Below are 17,411 nucleotides of genomic sequence, written 5' to 3' on the forward strand. Positions count from 1 at the left end.
TGGCTCCCCAACAAAATTGACATCCTTTTTTCCCATAAATAGCGCTTTCTTTTGGTGGTATTTGATCACCTCTGCGTTTTTTATTTTTTGCGCTATAAACCAAAATAGAGCGACAATTTTGAAAAAAATGCATTTTTTTACTTTTTGATAGAATAAATATTCCCCAAAAATATATAAAAAAAACTATTTTTTTCCTCAGTTTAGGCCAAGATGTATTCTTCTACATATTTTTGGTAAAAAAATCAAAAAAAAATCACAATAAGTGTTTATTGATTGGTTTGCGCAAAAGTTATAGCGTCTACAAAATAGGGGTTTGTTTTATGGCATTTTTATTAATAATTTTTTACTAGTAATGGCGGCGATCTGCGATTTTTATCATGACTGCGACATTATGGCGGACACATCGGACAATTTTGACACATTTTAGGAACCATTGTAATTTTTACAGTGATCAGTACTATAAAATTGCACTGATTACTGTAAAAATGGCACTGGCAGTGAAGGGGTTAACCACTAGCTGGCTAGGAAGGGGTTGTGTCCTAGGGAGTGATTCTAACTGTTAGGGGGCGTGACTACAAGTAACACATCACTGATCACTGCTCCCGATCACAGGGAGCTATGATCAGTGACAGTGTCACTAGGCAGAATGGGGAGATGCTTGTTTACATTAGCCTCTCCGTCCTCTGAAATTGAGTCCGCGGGACCCGCAATCCTACCCATGGAGCTCACGGCAGGGTAGTGTGCACACCGCTGGTGGCGAGCACGTGACCACAAGGCAGCAAATTCAAAGGGACGTACAGGTATAACCATTTGCCCATTCGTGCCATTCTGCCAACGTATATATTTACATGCGGTGGTCAGCACGTGGTTAATAACATTATCTGAGAAATTCATAAAAATATTCTTTAGATATCTGTCTTGTAGTAATAGCACAACTTGCGACAGGCTTGTGTTTGCACCAGTAAGGTGTAAATCAATCACAGAATTGTCTCAGTAATTCTGTCCCAGAAGTGTCTAAAGATGCAGCAAAACAGTTACAGATGTGACATAATTTACTCCAACATGGAAGAAGTCTTTTTTACCTCCACATTCCTCATTACTTTTGGCAGGATTTCCTTATTAATTTGTCACAGAAATAGCGAGAAAGTGCCAAAATAAGAACTACATGAATTTATTGCACGTCTCAGTATTAACAATGAAACTGTCACACAGGTTTCACAAATTTGGATCAAAACCTCTGTCTACATCCACACACCACCAGAAATGTGGTACTTTAAGCTGCATTACGCAATTCTCTTGTTCAATTTCCTTTAGATTTACTTTCAACTATGTAAAGCGCAGCTTTTCTGGTAAAGGGTTAGTATTATTGTGGGTATCTCACATTTAAGTTGCAGCTTTGTATATTTCCTTTTAATTATTTTTTCAATATTTGTTTAAAATTTTTTTAATTGAGCACTTTGTCAGTAATTTTGTTTTTTTAGACAGCGCTGTATCACTACACCCCTTTTATGTAATGCAAGGGCCCGCCTGATTGCATACACACTGAAAATGTTTAGATTGACCTCATATTATATGGTTTTGGTAAATCTAAAGGAAAATTAGACAATAAAATTGTATAGTGTATAGCAAGCCTTACAATAAATAAATAAAAAAATGAATTCAATGCAGATTTGAGGTTATTAGGCAATATGGACATTTAATGAAAATCTGTAGCATCTGCTGCTAATGACCCAATAACAGAAAACAGGTCACAATTAACCTTTCAGGCAACCCTTCCCTCATCTAAATAGAACTCGCTGCAGCTATCACCTTACACCTTGTACATATTGAAGTGCACTCATAACATGCAGGCTAAAATCTAATTGGTCTTTGCAGGGACTGTGGCCATCTGTTCAAAGGACATTCTTCCAGTGTCTTCTTTCAGCATTTTACAAAGTATAGGCTTTAGGATTCCAAAAAACCTTCCAATTCAATGAAAGAGGAGGGGGAGGAGAGAGGTGGATGGCTGAGTTCAGTTATGTTGAAAAAGGAGTAGGACACAAATCTACATTATAGTGCCTAGATATACCATCACATTAATATCCATGCCAAATGATGTCACTATGCAAAACAAGTCATAACATTATTTATAAGAAAACTCTGAATGTTGTATACTGAGTACTTGTGCAAACTATTATGGGGACAATTTAATAAGCTGTATGTATTTTTATATCAAACTATCATCTCAGGCTGGTGTGGAATTTTTTATTTATTTTTTTATTTTTTTTACACTAAAATAGCCATCTTAGCATTGCAAGCCTTTTTTTTCCCCCCTAAGAACTGTTATTTGTCTGAAAGACTACTTTTTGTTCTCCTCAATAGATAAAAAAAAATATAACCAAGTGATCGACGTGTATAAATGCACTAGGGACAGTGGTCGCCAATCTTTTGGACCTCACGGGCCACTAAACCATTTTGAATCCTGTGGACCACTAACATCAATTTTTTTCATGCCTTATGCACACAATGCTCTGGCTCTCTGCAGGGCTGAAGAAAAAAAAAAAAAAAAACTTGACAGCTCAGGATGGACCGCTGTACTGACATTAGTACAGCGCTCTCCCCTGCTGTGCTATTGTGCTCTGACAAGGGGACGCCCCCCACGCTAATCAGGGAGCACTCATCAGGAGCTGGCCAACAAACTTTTTTCGGTGGGCCGCCGACAGAAACCCCTTCAGCTTCTATCAGCCTGATTGCAGCACACACGGACCAAATGTTTACTAGACACCGCCTGGACCATTAGTGGTTCATGGACCACTGGTTGGCGATCGCTGCACTAGAATGCATATAAAACACAAGGTTTTTTAAGTGCAAAAAAAACAACAACTCACTGGAACACATTGAAACCACATTAAAATTGCACAGAAATGTGCATATCTACACTAAAAAGAAGGATTGTGGTGTGAACCTAAGGGGGGGTTGAGGGGCAGTAAAACCGTAGCTCAACCGCCTTATTTTACCACAATGACCACCCCGGCACCCATGTGGAAGAGCCCAAAAACACGGTCATTCTGTGGAAATGCAAGGCAGTATTGTAATTTCTGCCTGAAAGCTGAAGGTGTTTAGAAGTCCAGCAGAATAGAACTTCGGCAGGAAATAATAAAATTACATTTAAAATAATCAGTAAATTTCTGCAATACATGCCCAGTTTGCCCATGTTTTGTCTGAACAGATTTTAAAATGTGTCCAGGCAAAGGCAAGTTGGATAATTAATTGAAAAATCTAGACCTAATGAATATTTTTTTTTTCATGTGGTTTGGATTACAGGCTGCTCCATTGACTCTGTCACCTGTTCATACATCTGTTTCATGGTTATAGATGGTACCTTTCACATTGATACACTTTACATCATGGCTCTATACTTTGCACTCAGATTAAGAGCTTTTGGTTCTTATTGCCCCAACTCACCACCCTGTTTTGGTACTCCACAGGCCCTATTCCACAAAGACCTTTATTTCCATAGCTTGGACGGCTGATGTCCAAAAAGCCAAAAGCAGCTGTATGCTAGTTGGAATAACCTGCTCTTTAGACACAGGCTGCATCTGGCTGACTGCTGGCGTTAGCCACATAATGAAATGATTTGCATAGCTCTGTACACAATCCTAAAATGAGGAAGAAGCCTTTTTTTTTTTTTAGATGCCTGATGGAAGCCATGACACAAATGCCTTCTGTATTAGGAAGGCAAGACTGGACTTCTCAGAATTAGAAATAAGTGCATACAAGATCACCACCTTGTGGTCAAACAGGAATATTCTATTTACATTACAGCAGAAAAGTTTAACTTCACCTATGAAGCACATATGATTTAGTTTTTTTCAGAAAGTAATTTTTACCAACCCAACCTCTTAACTAAATAAGAAAAGCAGCTAAATCATTTCAGATAAAAATAAGGATCTGGTCTGAGCATCTTCTTTAACATTCTATGCAAATAATTAAAAAAAAACGATTATGATCATCATCCATTGTATGTTAAAAATCTATCTTTAATCAAATATTTTTTAGAACTAAAACTTGTGATCATGTACCATATAGACACTAGATAAATATTAAAATTTTACCAAAATAACCATAACTAATCCTAGGCTAATGAAAGTAATATTAATGTATATCTAAAGCAAAATATTTATTCTTTTGACAGAGCAAGAAACAGTTAAAACTTTTCAGTTTTTTTTTTCTTGCCTTTGCTATCCCAGTAGACACATCTCCCTTCACTTGTTCTCTAAAGACACAACAGAAAGTGAGAGGAATGTCTTCAAAGAGAAGGAAATTCCCTCTTGGACAAGTTTCACGATAAAAAGGTGTCTTTATTCAATGAACTTCTGGCTCAGCCGGAAGTTCGACCCCCGGAGCCGGGCCATTTACAATGTGCATGTGCAGCAGGGAACCAGCTATGAAGACTTCATTGCCGCTTTTCCATAGCCGAGACAGTGGCAGCAGCACCCAAGAGCCCATTGGATAAAACAGCTCGGGTGAGGACACCGCTGAATTTTTGGACAGGTAAGTGTCCTAATATTAAAAGTCAGCAACTACAATATTTGTAGCTGCTGACAATTTTTTTTCTGAAAGAGCCTGGAGCTCCTCTTTAAGAGCTAAATGAATTTGTGTATCCTTTAGTTCCTTGAGTTTAACCTTCAAATAACAAAAGTAATCCAGACAGACAGAAAATACATAAAAAAATTGTTCAACTGTGACAAGAGGGGACTTGGCACAATCTGTAGGGCTTACAAATAATGTGCACTGTAACTTACTTTAATCAGGTCAATAAGTAGCTCTCAGAGCTCTCTATTGTCATCTTGGGACTGATAACCATTTTGTTGCTACAAGTTTTCAAGTGATTAAATATGACAGTAATGCAACGGATATCAGACATCCAATTATGTTATTTTAACAGAACAGAAATGTGCTCACTAAAAAAAAAAAAAAAAAAAAAAAAAAAAAAAAAAAAAAAGGAACGATCTGAAATAGAAAGCCGGTAAAGGACAATTACCAAAACTGGAGCGACAGAATCTGAAGCAAGACAACCAATCAGTTTCTATCTTCATCGTGTTCAGTTAAACTTTGAAAATGAACAAAATAAGCCAATTAGTTGCCATGCACGGCTGCTCCAGATTCTGTCTGCTCCAGTGTTGATAGTTTCCCCTTAATGTTTTTAGCATAAAGCTGGCTACACATTATACAATTTTTTGTTCAATTTCCTTTAGATTTACCTTCCACTATGTAGTGCAAGGATCTGCCAGATTGTATATAAATTGAAAGTGTTTAGGTTTCCCCTCATATTCTATGGTTTTATTAATTCTGAAGGAAAATTGTACCGAAAAAAATTGTATGTGTTCCGTAATTGTATAATAAAGTTCCAGAACTTTTTTTGGGCGACACGTGTCCTGTGAGTTTGCGCGATTTTGCCGGATTTTGTCAATACAATAGTGTCAAAATCGCACAACATTTAGGGTGCCATTGAGAAATAATGGCATTGCAAATTCGGTCTGTTTTTTTCCACGATTGTGCATAGCAGCAAAACCACCTGCGATTCAAATTGCCCAGCTGTGAATAGAGCCTAAAGGTACACAGGTAAAAGGCGTGCTAATGCTTTTGTAATTTAGGTGTGTCTTAACACAGCTGAAAGTGCATCTAAAGCACATGGACACTTCTATGCTATTTTCTCTGGCACAAAAATCTTACTTGTTTTCCTGACCACTGAGGGACAAAAGTTCAAAAGCAGTCCAAATAAGGGATGGACAACTAGCACTGACAGATCATCAAGAAAAGACTGGAAACTGTCCACCCAAACCTGAACGAACTAGACAAGGTGAAGCCTCCCACAAGACAGGAGAAGTTGCCAATGACTAAGCTACAGAGGATCAGTCTGATGTTCAGGATAGAATAGATCTTTGCCAAAGAGGAAATGAAAAAAAAAAACCATAAGGCAAGCTCATAGGAAAGGAGGTCACCAGAGGGAACCTTGGATAAAACAAAGGTTTACAAGAAAAAAACAGCAGGACTACATGTGAAGATCCAAAACTTAGACCCCCAATCCTTAGGCTTTAGGGAAGGAAAGTTATTTGATAAAAAGGAGGTTGTCTGGCATGTCAACCAATCTCTCTAAATGAGATATCCGAAAACAAATTTGGCAATTCTTTGAGGCTTTTGCACTGTGATGATTCTAAGTGACCCCTGGGACTGGTACAGAACTCAGAAGTACAATCCCAAAAAGTCAGCGTGACTGAAAGAATGTAAAGTACGGGAGAGATACAACTACAGGGGAAGGAAGGGATAAAAGGTATACTGCAACCCCAGACTGAAAAAAAAGGGGCCACCAGAAGAAAAAGAAGATGAAAAAAAAAAAAAAATACATCTACTTTAAGACCAAAAAATGTCTCAGAGACCTGATGGAGAAAACTGCAGATTAGTGAAGAATCTGCAGGACCTGCAGGTCTGCTTTAGGGGCTCTAAAGGCCTGAAACATCAGGCTGATCCACTAGATGCAGGGTAGTACTACTAAATCAATATTATCTGAAACATCCTGCTGAGGTAATGGCAGGAGACTGAGTTGCTTCAAAAGCAGTGATAGACTGCAAGGGGCTCTCATTTACTGGAGATCCACATGGTGCATTGTAAGTATAGGGAAAGCACTTCAGCCAAGCTGAATGAGAGGAAAACGAGCACAGAGCACATGTTGCTCCACCTGGTGGATGACATCAGTGTTTGGTCCTTAATCCTTGCCAAGGTAAAACCAGTGTAATTTAAAAAAGGTTCCCTGTGGAGTAAACAGTGAGCCAGCTATCGGTGCTATATCCTGAATGGACTTGACTTACTCACAAAGTAAGTCTTTACAGACATGGTCACACCTGGTGCTGTGGCATGGCTATGGACCTGGAAAGCATGACTAACACAGTACACTCAGATCAGGAAAGCATCACAAGGAAGGGCCCAGTGCCTAAAACTCACATTTTAGGCTAGCCCTGCACATCCAGTCCATTGGAGTATGGGTATGGACTCCAAAGCTATTGTTGAGGATAGCTGCAATATAGAGACCAGCACAAGAAGTGGTGAGGTGAGGAATCTTAACTGAAGTCCCAGAGGAACACAGACAAGAAAATAAATTGTAGCAAAAAAGATAGTTCAGCAGAGCTGAAAAAAAAGGCATTCAACCTCTTAGAGCGCTTGTGAACAATGTTATAAATGGGGGCTGGCTAACAATTTTTCTGTTTTTCAGTGTCCAAACCATTTGGAAGCCACAGTATGATCCAAATGTATCTGAATTTCGATTTTCCTCAATGGATGAGAAAGAAGAGAAATTTAAAAACTCCCTATTGCTGATCCCTAAACTCTTAACTTCAATCTATAGATTATTAAAAAAAGAAAAAAAAAAAAAAACACAGTATAAATGATCTCCTTTACTGAATATTACATGATAGAGAATGCAGTTAGGACATTCATGCATCTAATGAACACACGTTCAGCTGTATTGACATTTGGGCTTCTATCAGATATATTCTGACAGCTTAAGAGCACAGAAGGATGATTAAACATGTAAGACATTTTAAATTCAGAATGGCAGAGTTAGAGTGAATTCAGATCTACATGTACACATTGCAGTGCACATGATAACCAACATGCTTAAGTATGAAGAAGTATAGTTTCCTTTTCAAAACATGATAAGCTGGCAGTACATAAAATCAGCCACATAGGAAAGAATAGGATTTCTACTTTTAATGCACTTTGATGCGGTAAAATTGCATGTGCTTTACTGAGTGTCAATAAGCCCTTAGGGGTTGATATACTAAAACTGAAGAGTGCAAAATATGGTGCAGCTGTGCATGGTAGCCAATCAGCTTCTAACTTCAGCTCGTTTAATTAAGCTTTAACAAAAAACTGGAAGATAATTGGTTTCTGTGCAGAGCTGCACTAAATTGTGCACTCTCCAGTTTTAGTAGATCAACCCTTCAGTGACCATATCCTCTCAGTAGAATCTCCATATTTACCTGTGGGTCCAAAAATGATAAAGGTCTAAATCAAACTTTGTGCTTGTACTATATTTAGAACAGAGGAAGGCAAGAATGCAGAAGAAAGTTTTGTAACAAAATGAGGATTTTATGCCGTAGACACTAAAGTTGAGAGTTTTGCTGTTCCTCCAAGTTTCCTTTAACATTCATACTCTTGTCGGTGAAGACTAAAAGATTCCTAACACTAAAGGTGGTAATGTTTTCAAGAGTTAGGTGTGAGGCAGAAAACCAGAGCAAAGTACTTCTATGGGCACAGTGTTTGGCAGGAAGTGACATTAGGTAAGAGAGCTGACATCTCTTGTCCTCTGCATTCCAAATGCTGAAACCTGACATTACTGCAAGGATGGGTTATATTGACCTCTTTTATGAAAAAAGGCTTTTTTTAAAAATAAAAAAAAACCCCTTTAGATGAGTCAGCAATACTCAAGAGAGCTGACACTGCATTACTTAACTGACTAGCATGCAGATTTCCAATAGGTTATTATGCCCTGGACATTAAAAACAACCGCTCCTTTACATAAAAAAAAAAAAAAAAAAAATCTCTAGGCCTTGTTTACAGGTGCAGTGGTGTTTACTGCCCCTTTAAAACGGTGGCGGATCCCTTTTCAGAAGCCTCCTGAATACCTATTTTAACTAGATCAAGCCTGCAGCTCAGTGCTACAACTGTGTGCATTACACTTTAATAGGCAACTTATGGCGGCAGTATAACTTTCACCGCACCCCAACCGCAGCAACGTATACCAATATGGCTGCTGGCCATGTTAAGGTGCAGCTTGGTGGTTGAGAGGGCTGATGCGCCAAAACACTAATTAGCACAGTCACAATTATACACTGTGTGTGGTAGTTGACCACATAAAAATTGGATTTCTATGCATCGCATGAAAAATATGTAAATGTTAACTGGATATATTATATGTTGCAATTTCAATACAAATATTTTTATTCAAATGTAACGGAACAAAAAGGCATATGTAAATTGCCCATGCACAGGTTCAGAGTGGCAAAGCAACTCAGGGAAAAATTCATCTACAAACCACCAAACAAAAGAAAACAGTGGCTATGCGCCAAGTCTAGAAAGTCGAGGTGGGGTTCAGGAAAGTCTGTAGGAATATTAATGTTAAACCTAAATCGGTTAAGTCCCTGCTAGTAATACAATTTAAATACGTACTCAGAGAGTGCACTGTTACCACAAAGAAGAAAAAGAGGCATGAGCCCCGAAAAAGAGGGGAACGAGAAAACAGAAGGAAAAGGAAAGGGGAAATCGAGGGTAAGTCACGCGAAGAAAGGAAGGAGAGAATGGCATGGGAGGTATATGAATTTGGGATAGTCAGGCGGGTCAATCATAGGCGTCCGATGCTAGAGGGAGAGGGGGAAAGGTGTATTGGAGCCAAGGTTCCCAAATCTTTAAAAACTTGGAATGAGAGTCCTTGAGAATGCTTGTCATCTGTTCATTGAGCATGAGAGCTGACATATGCTCTCTAACACCCTGAAAGGGAACTAAAGGCTTCCTCCAGGCATGGACAATTGTCCTCTTGGCAGACAAAAATAGGTATGTTACCAGTTTCTGCTGACAAGCATAGATGCCTGGAATGGGGCAGTGCAGCAGGCCCAATTTAACATCCTTTTGGATAGGCAGATAAAACAGGGTGTATAGCAGGCTGAAGACTCAGGACCAAAACCCTATTAATCGAAGGCAAATCCACCTTGTGTGAAACAACCCACAGCCTCGAAAAAACAGCTGTTGCCAAGATCAGCATTGGCGTGAGCAAAAAACTTTGGCACTTAGTCCCAGCGTAGGAGTACTTTATATGCCGCCTCTGAGGTGGCAGTGTTAAATGAGCATTCCTACAGTGATATGTTGCAATTTCAACAGTTTATCCTTTAAGCCACTGTCCAAATTTCCAGACCCAAATTCTTTTTTTTGAAAAGGTTCATTTCACACTAAAAATATAGAGTTGATTTAGTATTTCTCGTCTTCCTTGTTCCATTATATTGGTAAATGTTGTTGGAGTATTCTCTGTTTCACATACAAATAGGAAATAGTTGTGCTGGGGCCAAGAGGCTTGTCTACAACCATCTTTATCCATAGTTGATGGGTAAATCATTTATACATATACAGTACAGTAAAACTTTATTTTCCAGCCTTTCAGTTTGGCATACCATTATTACATATAAATATTTATTTATATTAAAATATAAAAAGTGAGCACATTATTATTTAAAAGCACAAAACGTACTAATAGATTTAGTAATATATATAATTTTATAAACTCTCTAAGTAGAAAGACAAGGGTAGATGGGGGAAACATTATATTGGTTATCCAAAAACCTCTTGCTGTATATTCATCAAGAAGAGTGGGTAATTGAAAGAATCTCTGTCATGTGCTTATTGTGATCTGCCTCCCACTTACTGGTGGAACAGAATGTGATGGGAAATTGTTTCCAGTAAGGACACAGCCTGCAACAAAACACTTTTTCTCAGTAAAAACAGGGAAGGGTTGCTCTCTTTTCTTGTCCTGATGTCACAGGAATTGAGATGAAACATTCCCTGTAGGGTCACAAACAGAGAAAGACTGAAGACAAAAGGGGCACTCATGGATCTTTCGGCATACGCTACCCAGAGAGTGACTTCCAATGGATTGTATGTGTACAATGTATATATAATGCTATAAAACGTGGTACAATCGACAATCACTTACTTGATCTTCATGATTGAGGCCATTGTGTAAAACTAGGTAAAACTGAACTAAGACATCTGAGTTTGGTAGAACATCTTGCCGTCTTGTCATCATACCACAGATCAGCTTGTAAGCATGCAGTTTGCCCTCCTTGTATTCACTTGGCAAGGTGGTAGCCTGAAAACAAATTACATATTAAATGTGAAACAGAGATCGAAGATCATGCCAGACATGTAAAAAATGGAAACTAAAATGTATATTTTTTTTTTGGTAGTTTAGTTCTTGATAGAGTGTGGACACGCTATTTGTCCAGTGATAATGGGACAAAAAAAGTATGGGAAATCTTTCAATGAAGGCACCAATTCGGGTCACAGGTAAGAGGGCATTTGAATTTTACTCATTTTCTCTCATGTCTTCAGGTCAAGAGTTTAAGACAAATCTCCCTAGGGGGCAAAAAAAAAAAAACTCACGGGGCTCGAAACATTCAATGCTTTATCATAAAAACAAATAAAAAGATACACCTCCACATATGTCTATTATAGCCTGATTGGGGGGGGGGGGGCTCCTCAAAACTTTAGAACCTTAAAGGGGTTGTAAACCTCAGACATGAAATGTGAACAAAGCACATCCCTCTATCGTGCATACTTGTCTTGCTTAGGAGTACTAAGTGTAATTTCTGTCCGTTGCTTCGTTCCGCTGCTATAAGCATGAGTCACTTCTAAGTCCTTGTACACACGGTCAGACATTCCGATGGACAATGTCCGATAGGACCGTGTTGTCGGATAATCCGACTGTGTGTGGGCTCCATCGAACTGCTTCCGGAGGAGTATCCGACGGACCAAGTTTTCCAGCTGGGCTATAAAATTTTCAGACAACCTGATCCGATCGGACTTTGTCCGATCATGTGTAGAGAATTCCGATCGGACAAAGTGCCACGCATGCTCAGATTAAATTCCTAGACCAAAGCTATTGGCTACTAGCCTGAACGTAGTCCCGTCCTAACGAAATAACGTCATCACGTTAAGTACGATCGGATTTTCTGACAACTTTGTCAGACTGTGTGTATGCAACAGTTTTGGACAAAATCTGTTGGACAAAATCCGACTGATTTGGTTGTCAGAATGTCCGACCGTGTGTACAAGGGCTAAGAAGTTTTCCTGACACCAAGAAAAAAATGGTGACAGGGGAGGGAGCTCCAGCAGATTGACAACCTGAGCTCTGTTCCTGTGTGCTGTTCCTGTGTTCCCTCCAATCAGATCTCAGAGCTCTCTTCACCGAGTGCAACTTCAGCTGTCCTCATCCTGCTTTTCAGAGCTGAGAAATCCTGTATAAATTCTGCACTTTGAATGGGTGTAAGGGAAAAGACAGTTGTCGATAAACAGATACAACTTATGAAGGAGGATTTGTTTCATCTCTGTGTATCATCCGAGGCCAGTCATTTCACTGGGTTTATGTGAGGGTTTACAACCAATTTAACTTAGATATAGCCTCCAATATATTAAGTCTTCTTGGGTTCCACATAATGTCTGTCTTCCAAACCCTATACACCCAAACGGGGTTATGTTTGCAGTTCCACAATACATTTAGGTTTCTAAATAGTCAGGAACGTAATTAATTCAATAGAGACCTCCTGATAAATCTATATAATGTAATATATATAGTCTGGGAAGCCATCCCATAAAAAATTGGTCTTTTAAGGATGTATAGCTGAAGTTTGAGGGGGGGGGGGGGTGGAGGAGGGAGGGTGCAGGCACAACCATATGTGGTTAACACCACTCATAACCTCATCCAGTTAATCAATAAGACATCCTCCAAGTCTATATAGCATCCACATATGTAATTACTGAATTCACTGACTCAAAAGTAAAGCTCTCTAAATCAACTCCCATACAGCCCAAAAATCACATCCCACCCTCATCACAGTGTATAGGTAACACTGATCAAAGTTTATCTATTGTCACATCCAACTGTTATTGAGATAGATGGGCTGTCACATCATTGTTTACCTGTGGTACTTTTATGAAATTTGTGTAAATAAACATATGATAGATGAATGAATTATATGGCATATTTTGATAGCAATTATGTTTTTTGCAATTCAATGACAATTAGATATATTTTGCAATTCCCTGAAGAAGCAGAGATATCAATCTGCGAAATGCATTGGCTGCTTCTACATATATTAAATCAGCATTGGAAACAAGTATCAATATCAATACTATGCTATGTTCACAATTTATGAGATGTTCATATCGCTTTGTGTTCATTTTAATATTTTTGTATGAAATAAATGTTTTAAACCTCAGTGTCAGCTGTACATTCTTAAAAGTCAAATTTTTTATGGGATAGCTTCCCAAACTGTATATATTCTCTTAAACAATAGGATGTGGATGTAGCAGTTGTCCCTAGAACTGGAAACAAACTTTTGAACTATAAATATATATAACGTCTCCCTAAAACAAATGCAAACTAATTTTTAGTGTCCTAAAAACCAGTACAGTGACTCCTGGGACCATAATGTTAAAGTGACTGAGCATCTCTGGTCAGCAACGAGTTGTTTTCATTTTCTGTATCAATCTGGTCTCTTACATACAAGAGCTGAATGTTCTAAATAGAAGTTTTGGAAGAAGAATGCTTTCTAATCCTTCAAGTGATGAGGCTGCCTATGAAGCACAGCACTGAATGCATTTTGTTTATATATTGAAACCATACCACTCGAATAAAAAAATAAAAAAACTTCTAGTGCACTGGCAGCTAGGAGCCTCTTGTAAAGCATCTGGAGTACAGCAAACTACTTATTGTCGTTTGTGTACGAGCCCTGAACTGAAGACAACCACTCAGTGGCTTGTTCCTGGTAAATAGTTCATATGCTGTGCCATTTATGAAGAGTTTTACATTTCAGTATTAACATTAGAATTATTTTCTACTCCTAAATTTAATAATCCCAAAAACAAAATTTTCAAATAATGTACCATATGATCTATAGTGTTTGTTGATGACATGCTGTTCAACCTTGACCAGATTACTTTGTACATATGTGCTCTTCTGTATCTCTGCCAATTTATAAGCTTCAATTAAATGGTTTCATTTTGTCTACAGGGTACTGAAGTACTCACCAGCAATATATATATATATAAAAACATTTTATTCTCATAAACGTGCTGAAGGTAATAAGGTCAAACAGTGTAATTTTCATATTGTTATCCATGTACAAGTATCCCTTACTTTAAATAGCCAAGATGCAAACATTCTGAGAGGTGGGATCAAAATGGGAGGTGGAGGGGAAGACTGATTGTCCAGACTGATTGACAGATTGTCTCTAATCTGAAAGAGAAAATAATGTAAAGCTAAAATAGGTGTTTAAAAGAAAAACACAGCAGTTTTATAATATAAACAAATCAACTACACCTTATTATCCAGAAACTGCACCAAACGTTATTTAATGCTGCCACCTAGTGTTTGATAAGCAAAACGTTTCAATATACTACATGCTTGAAGTGTCCAGGTGTCTTATACAAAGGGATTCTGTTGACAGACAGGTGAGGTTTTATAGAACACTTTGTAAATGTGTGTTTTAGGTTGGCCATATATCATACAATTTTCATATTCAATTTCCTTTAGATTTACCTTCAACTATGTAGTTCAAGAGCCTGCCTGAATGCATACAAATTGAAAGTGTTTAGGGTGATCAACCCTAAACACTTTCAATTTGTATGCATTCAGGCAGGCTCTTGAACTACATAGTTGAAGGTAAATCTAAAGGAAATTAAATATGAACATTGTATAATGTATGGTGATCCTTACTCTGAATTCCCTATACCAGCTTCTCACCATGGTAATAGAGTTACAGTCTTCAGCACGCATTAACTTATTGACGTTAACGTAACGCAAATATGCGGCCCTCAGCTTCAAAGGGCTGTACCAGGGTGATGCCTCACCCATCACCCCGGTACCATTTTTTAGAGGCGACTGTTGGCTTTCTTGTAATCACAACCGATGCAGCCAAGCAGCCAGTCGGCTGCTATTATAAGCAGCAGCAGGGGACATACGTGTGTGTGTGTCCTCCCCCCCCCCCCCCACACGCCTTCCATGGCTCGCCCGGGCTCTACTGCTCACCGAGAGACTCGGGCGACCAGCTGCCACGTCCCCTGGCTGGCCAGAGACCCAAGCAAGCCGGAATTGGCTTTGGTCAGGTTTCGGATTTAGTAATGTTTACTGCAGACTTAAAGTGGTTGTAAACCCTTACAAACCACTTTGACCTACAGGTAAGCCTAGATTAAGGCTTACCTGTAGGTCCAAGAAATATCTCCCAAACCTATACGGTTTAGGAGATATTTGACCGAAGACGGGCACCGCTGTCTGTGGCGCATGCGCCGTAGACAGCGGCGCGCAGGCGCACTGAGCGTGGCATCGTCGATGACGAAGATGCCGCGCAATGCCGCGCATCTCGGCTCCCGTGCGCATGCGCGGGAGTGACGTCATCGATGTTCCGGCGAATCACAGCGCCGGAGCAGCGAGACCCACGGAGACCCACCAAGAAGATGGACACTCGGAACTACAGGGGACAGCGGTGACATCGCTGGCTCCTGTGTCAGGTAAGTGACACATAATGGGCTACTATGCGATGCATAGTAGTCCATTATGCTTTGCCTTTGCAGGGAATGAAAGAGGAAGTAAACTCATCAGGGTTTACTTCCTCTTTAAAAGGCACCCAATTTAAAAAAACAAAAATGACAGCATTGAAAAATGGCAAACTTGATGTTTTAAATGCTTTTAAGTGTAAAGGGGGGATTTGGGGTCTTATAGACCCCAGATCCCTCCATAAAGAGTACCTGTTATTGCCCATTACTGTCACAAGGGATGTTTACATTAAACATTAGCATTAAAGGTGATTAAAAAAAAAAGTTACATTTAAAAAAGGAACAGTGTAAAAAAAAAAAAAAAAAAAAATTATTCATTTTTTTTTAAAGCGCCCCATCCCTCTGTGCTTGTGCGCAGAAGCGAATGTATACATAAGTTGTGCCCACAAATGTACACCGTGTTTAACCACTTGCCGACCAGTCGCCGTCATTGTACTGAGGCAGATCGGCACGATCCCGCGAACAGTCGTAGCTATAAGTCGGTCCCTTTAAGCGGGATAGCAGGGGCACGCGCGCCCGCTGCACAGATCGCTGCCATTACTAGTAAAAAAAAATAAAAAAATTATAATAAAAATGTCATAAATCTATCCCCCATTTTGTAGACGCTATAACTTTTGTGCAAACCAATCAATATACGCTTTTTGCAATTTTTATTACTAAAATATGTAGAAGAATACATATCGGCCTAAACTGAGGAAAATGTGCTTTTTTTAAAAAAAAAAATGGGGCTATTACAGCAAAAAGTACAAAATATAGTTTTTTTTTCAAAATTAACACTTTTTTTGTTTATAGCGCAAAAAATAATAAAATACCACCAAAAGAAAGCTCTATTTGTGGGAAAAAAAGATGTCAATTTTGTTTGGGTACAGCATCGCACGACCGCGCAACTGTCAGTTAAAGTGCCATACCATTAAAAAATGGCCTGGTCATTGAGTAAAATCTTCCCGGGGTTAAGTGGTTAAACTACACGTGAGGTATCGCCGCAATCGTCAGAATGAGAGCAATAATTCTAGCACAAGACCTCCTCTAACTCTTAACAGGTAACCTGTAGAAATTTTTAAATCGTCTTCCATGGAGATTTTTAAGTACCGTAGTTTCACACATTCCATGAGTGTAATAAATTTTAAAGCATGACATGTTGGGTATCGATTTACTCAGTGTAACATCTTTCAGATTATAAAAAAAAAAAAAAAAAAAAAAAAATCGGCTAGCTTTACCATATTTTTTTTTTTTTTATTCATGAAAGTGTAATTCTCCCCAAAAAATTGCATTTGAAAGATCACTGCGAAAATACAATGTGGCATAAAATATTGCAATGATCACCATTTTATTCTCTAGGGTCTCTGCTAAATAATAATAATAATAATAATAATAATAATATACATATATATATAATTAATGTTTGGGGATTTGTGAAAAAGGCTTAGGCATGAAGGGGTTACATTTGGAACATTGCAATTATTATCCCAAAGTTATGGTAACACCAGATGACCCACTTAGCAGTTGCTAGTGCAAATTGCCACACACACAGGAAAAATATATAAAATGTTGCTCCCAATCAAAGGAGCCAAGGAGGACAGCAGGAAATTGCATTAGTATACTGCCATGTATAGTCATAGTCAGTAAAGCAATGCACAGAGCAATTATAATGTGCAAAGTACAGTACCATATAGCAAACAAACAAAAGTTTTACTATACTTTAGATGTAATCGATGATATATATATATATATATATATATATATACACACACACACACACACACACACATACAGTGTACAGCTAAATGTATTAACTTTTTTTTTACATTTTCTACAAAAAAAAAAAGATGTGAAAAGATACCATAAAAGAGCATTAGCCTCCAGACTTTCTCTGCACTACATTAATGCCTTTTCCAGGTTACAGGCAAAGCTCCAAGTCACTCACTGTAAGGGAAAGTCCTCCAAAAAATAATGCAGTTAATTTAAGGTGTGCTATGTGTATTTGAAAAGCTATCAGGACTCAAGCCCTCATGCACTGTTCAGCACTACCCAAACAATAGATTAGAAGGTACATG

At 38.6% G+C, this 17,411-nt stretch overlaps 1 protein-coding gene across 4 annotated transcripts in view; it reads right to left on the reverse strand.

Moving 5' to 3' along the window:
* Positions 1–17,411, reverse strand: part of RALGAPA2 (Ral GTPase activating protein catalytic subunit alpha 2) — a 529,040-nt gene that overhangs the window by 315,450 nt on the left and 196,179 nt on the right. For all 4 annotated transcript variants that reach the window (XM_077486017.1, XM_077486019.1, XM_077486020.1 and 1 more), the window contains 2 exons: positions 13,943–14,041; positions 10,739–10,894 (listed from right to left, as the gene is read on the reverse strand). In XM_077486017.1, coding sequence (XP_077342143.1) covers positions 10,739–10,894; positions 13,943–14,041 — 255 coding nt within the window. The remainder of the gene's footprint in view (positions 1–10,738; positions 10,895–13,942; positions 14,042–17,411) is intronic.

This window comes from Lithobates pipiens, unplaced genomic scaffold, assembly GCF_037356315.1.
Source record: "Lithobates pipiens isolate NorthernLeopardFrog02 unplaced genomic scaffold, aLitPip1_a1.2 Scaffold_18, whole genome shotgun sequence".
NCBI classification, from domain to species: domain Eukaryota; kingdom Metazoa; phylum Chordata; class Amphibia; order Anura; family Ranidae; genus Lithobates; species Lithobates pipiens.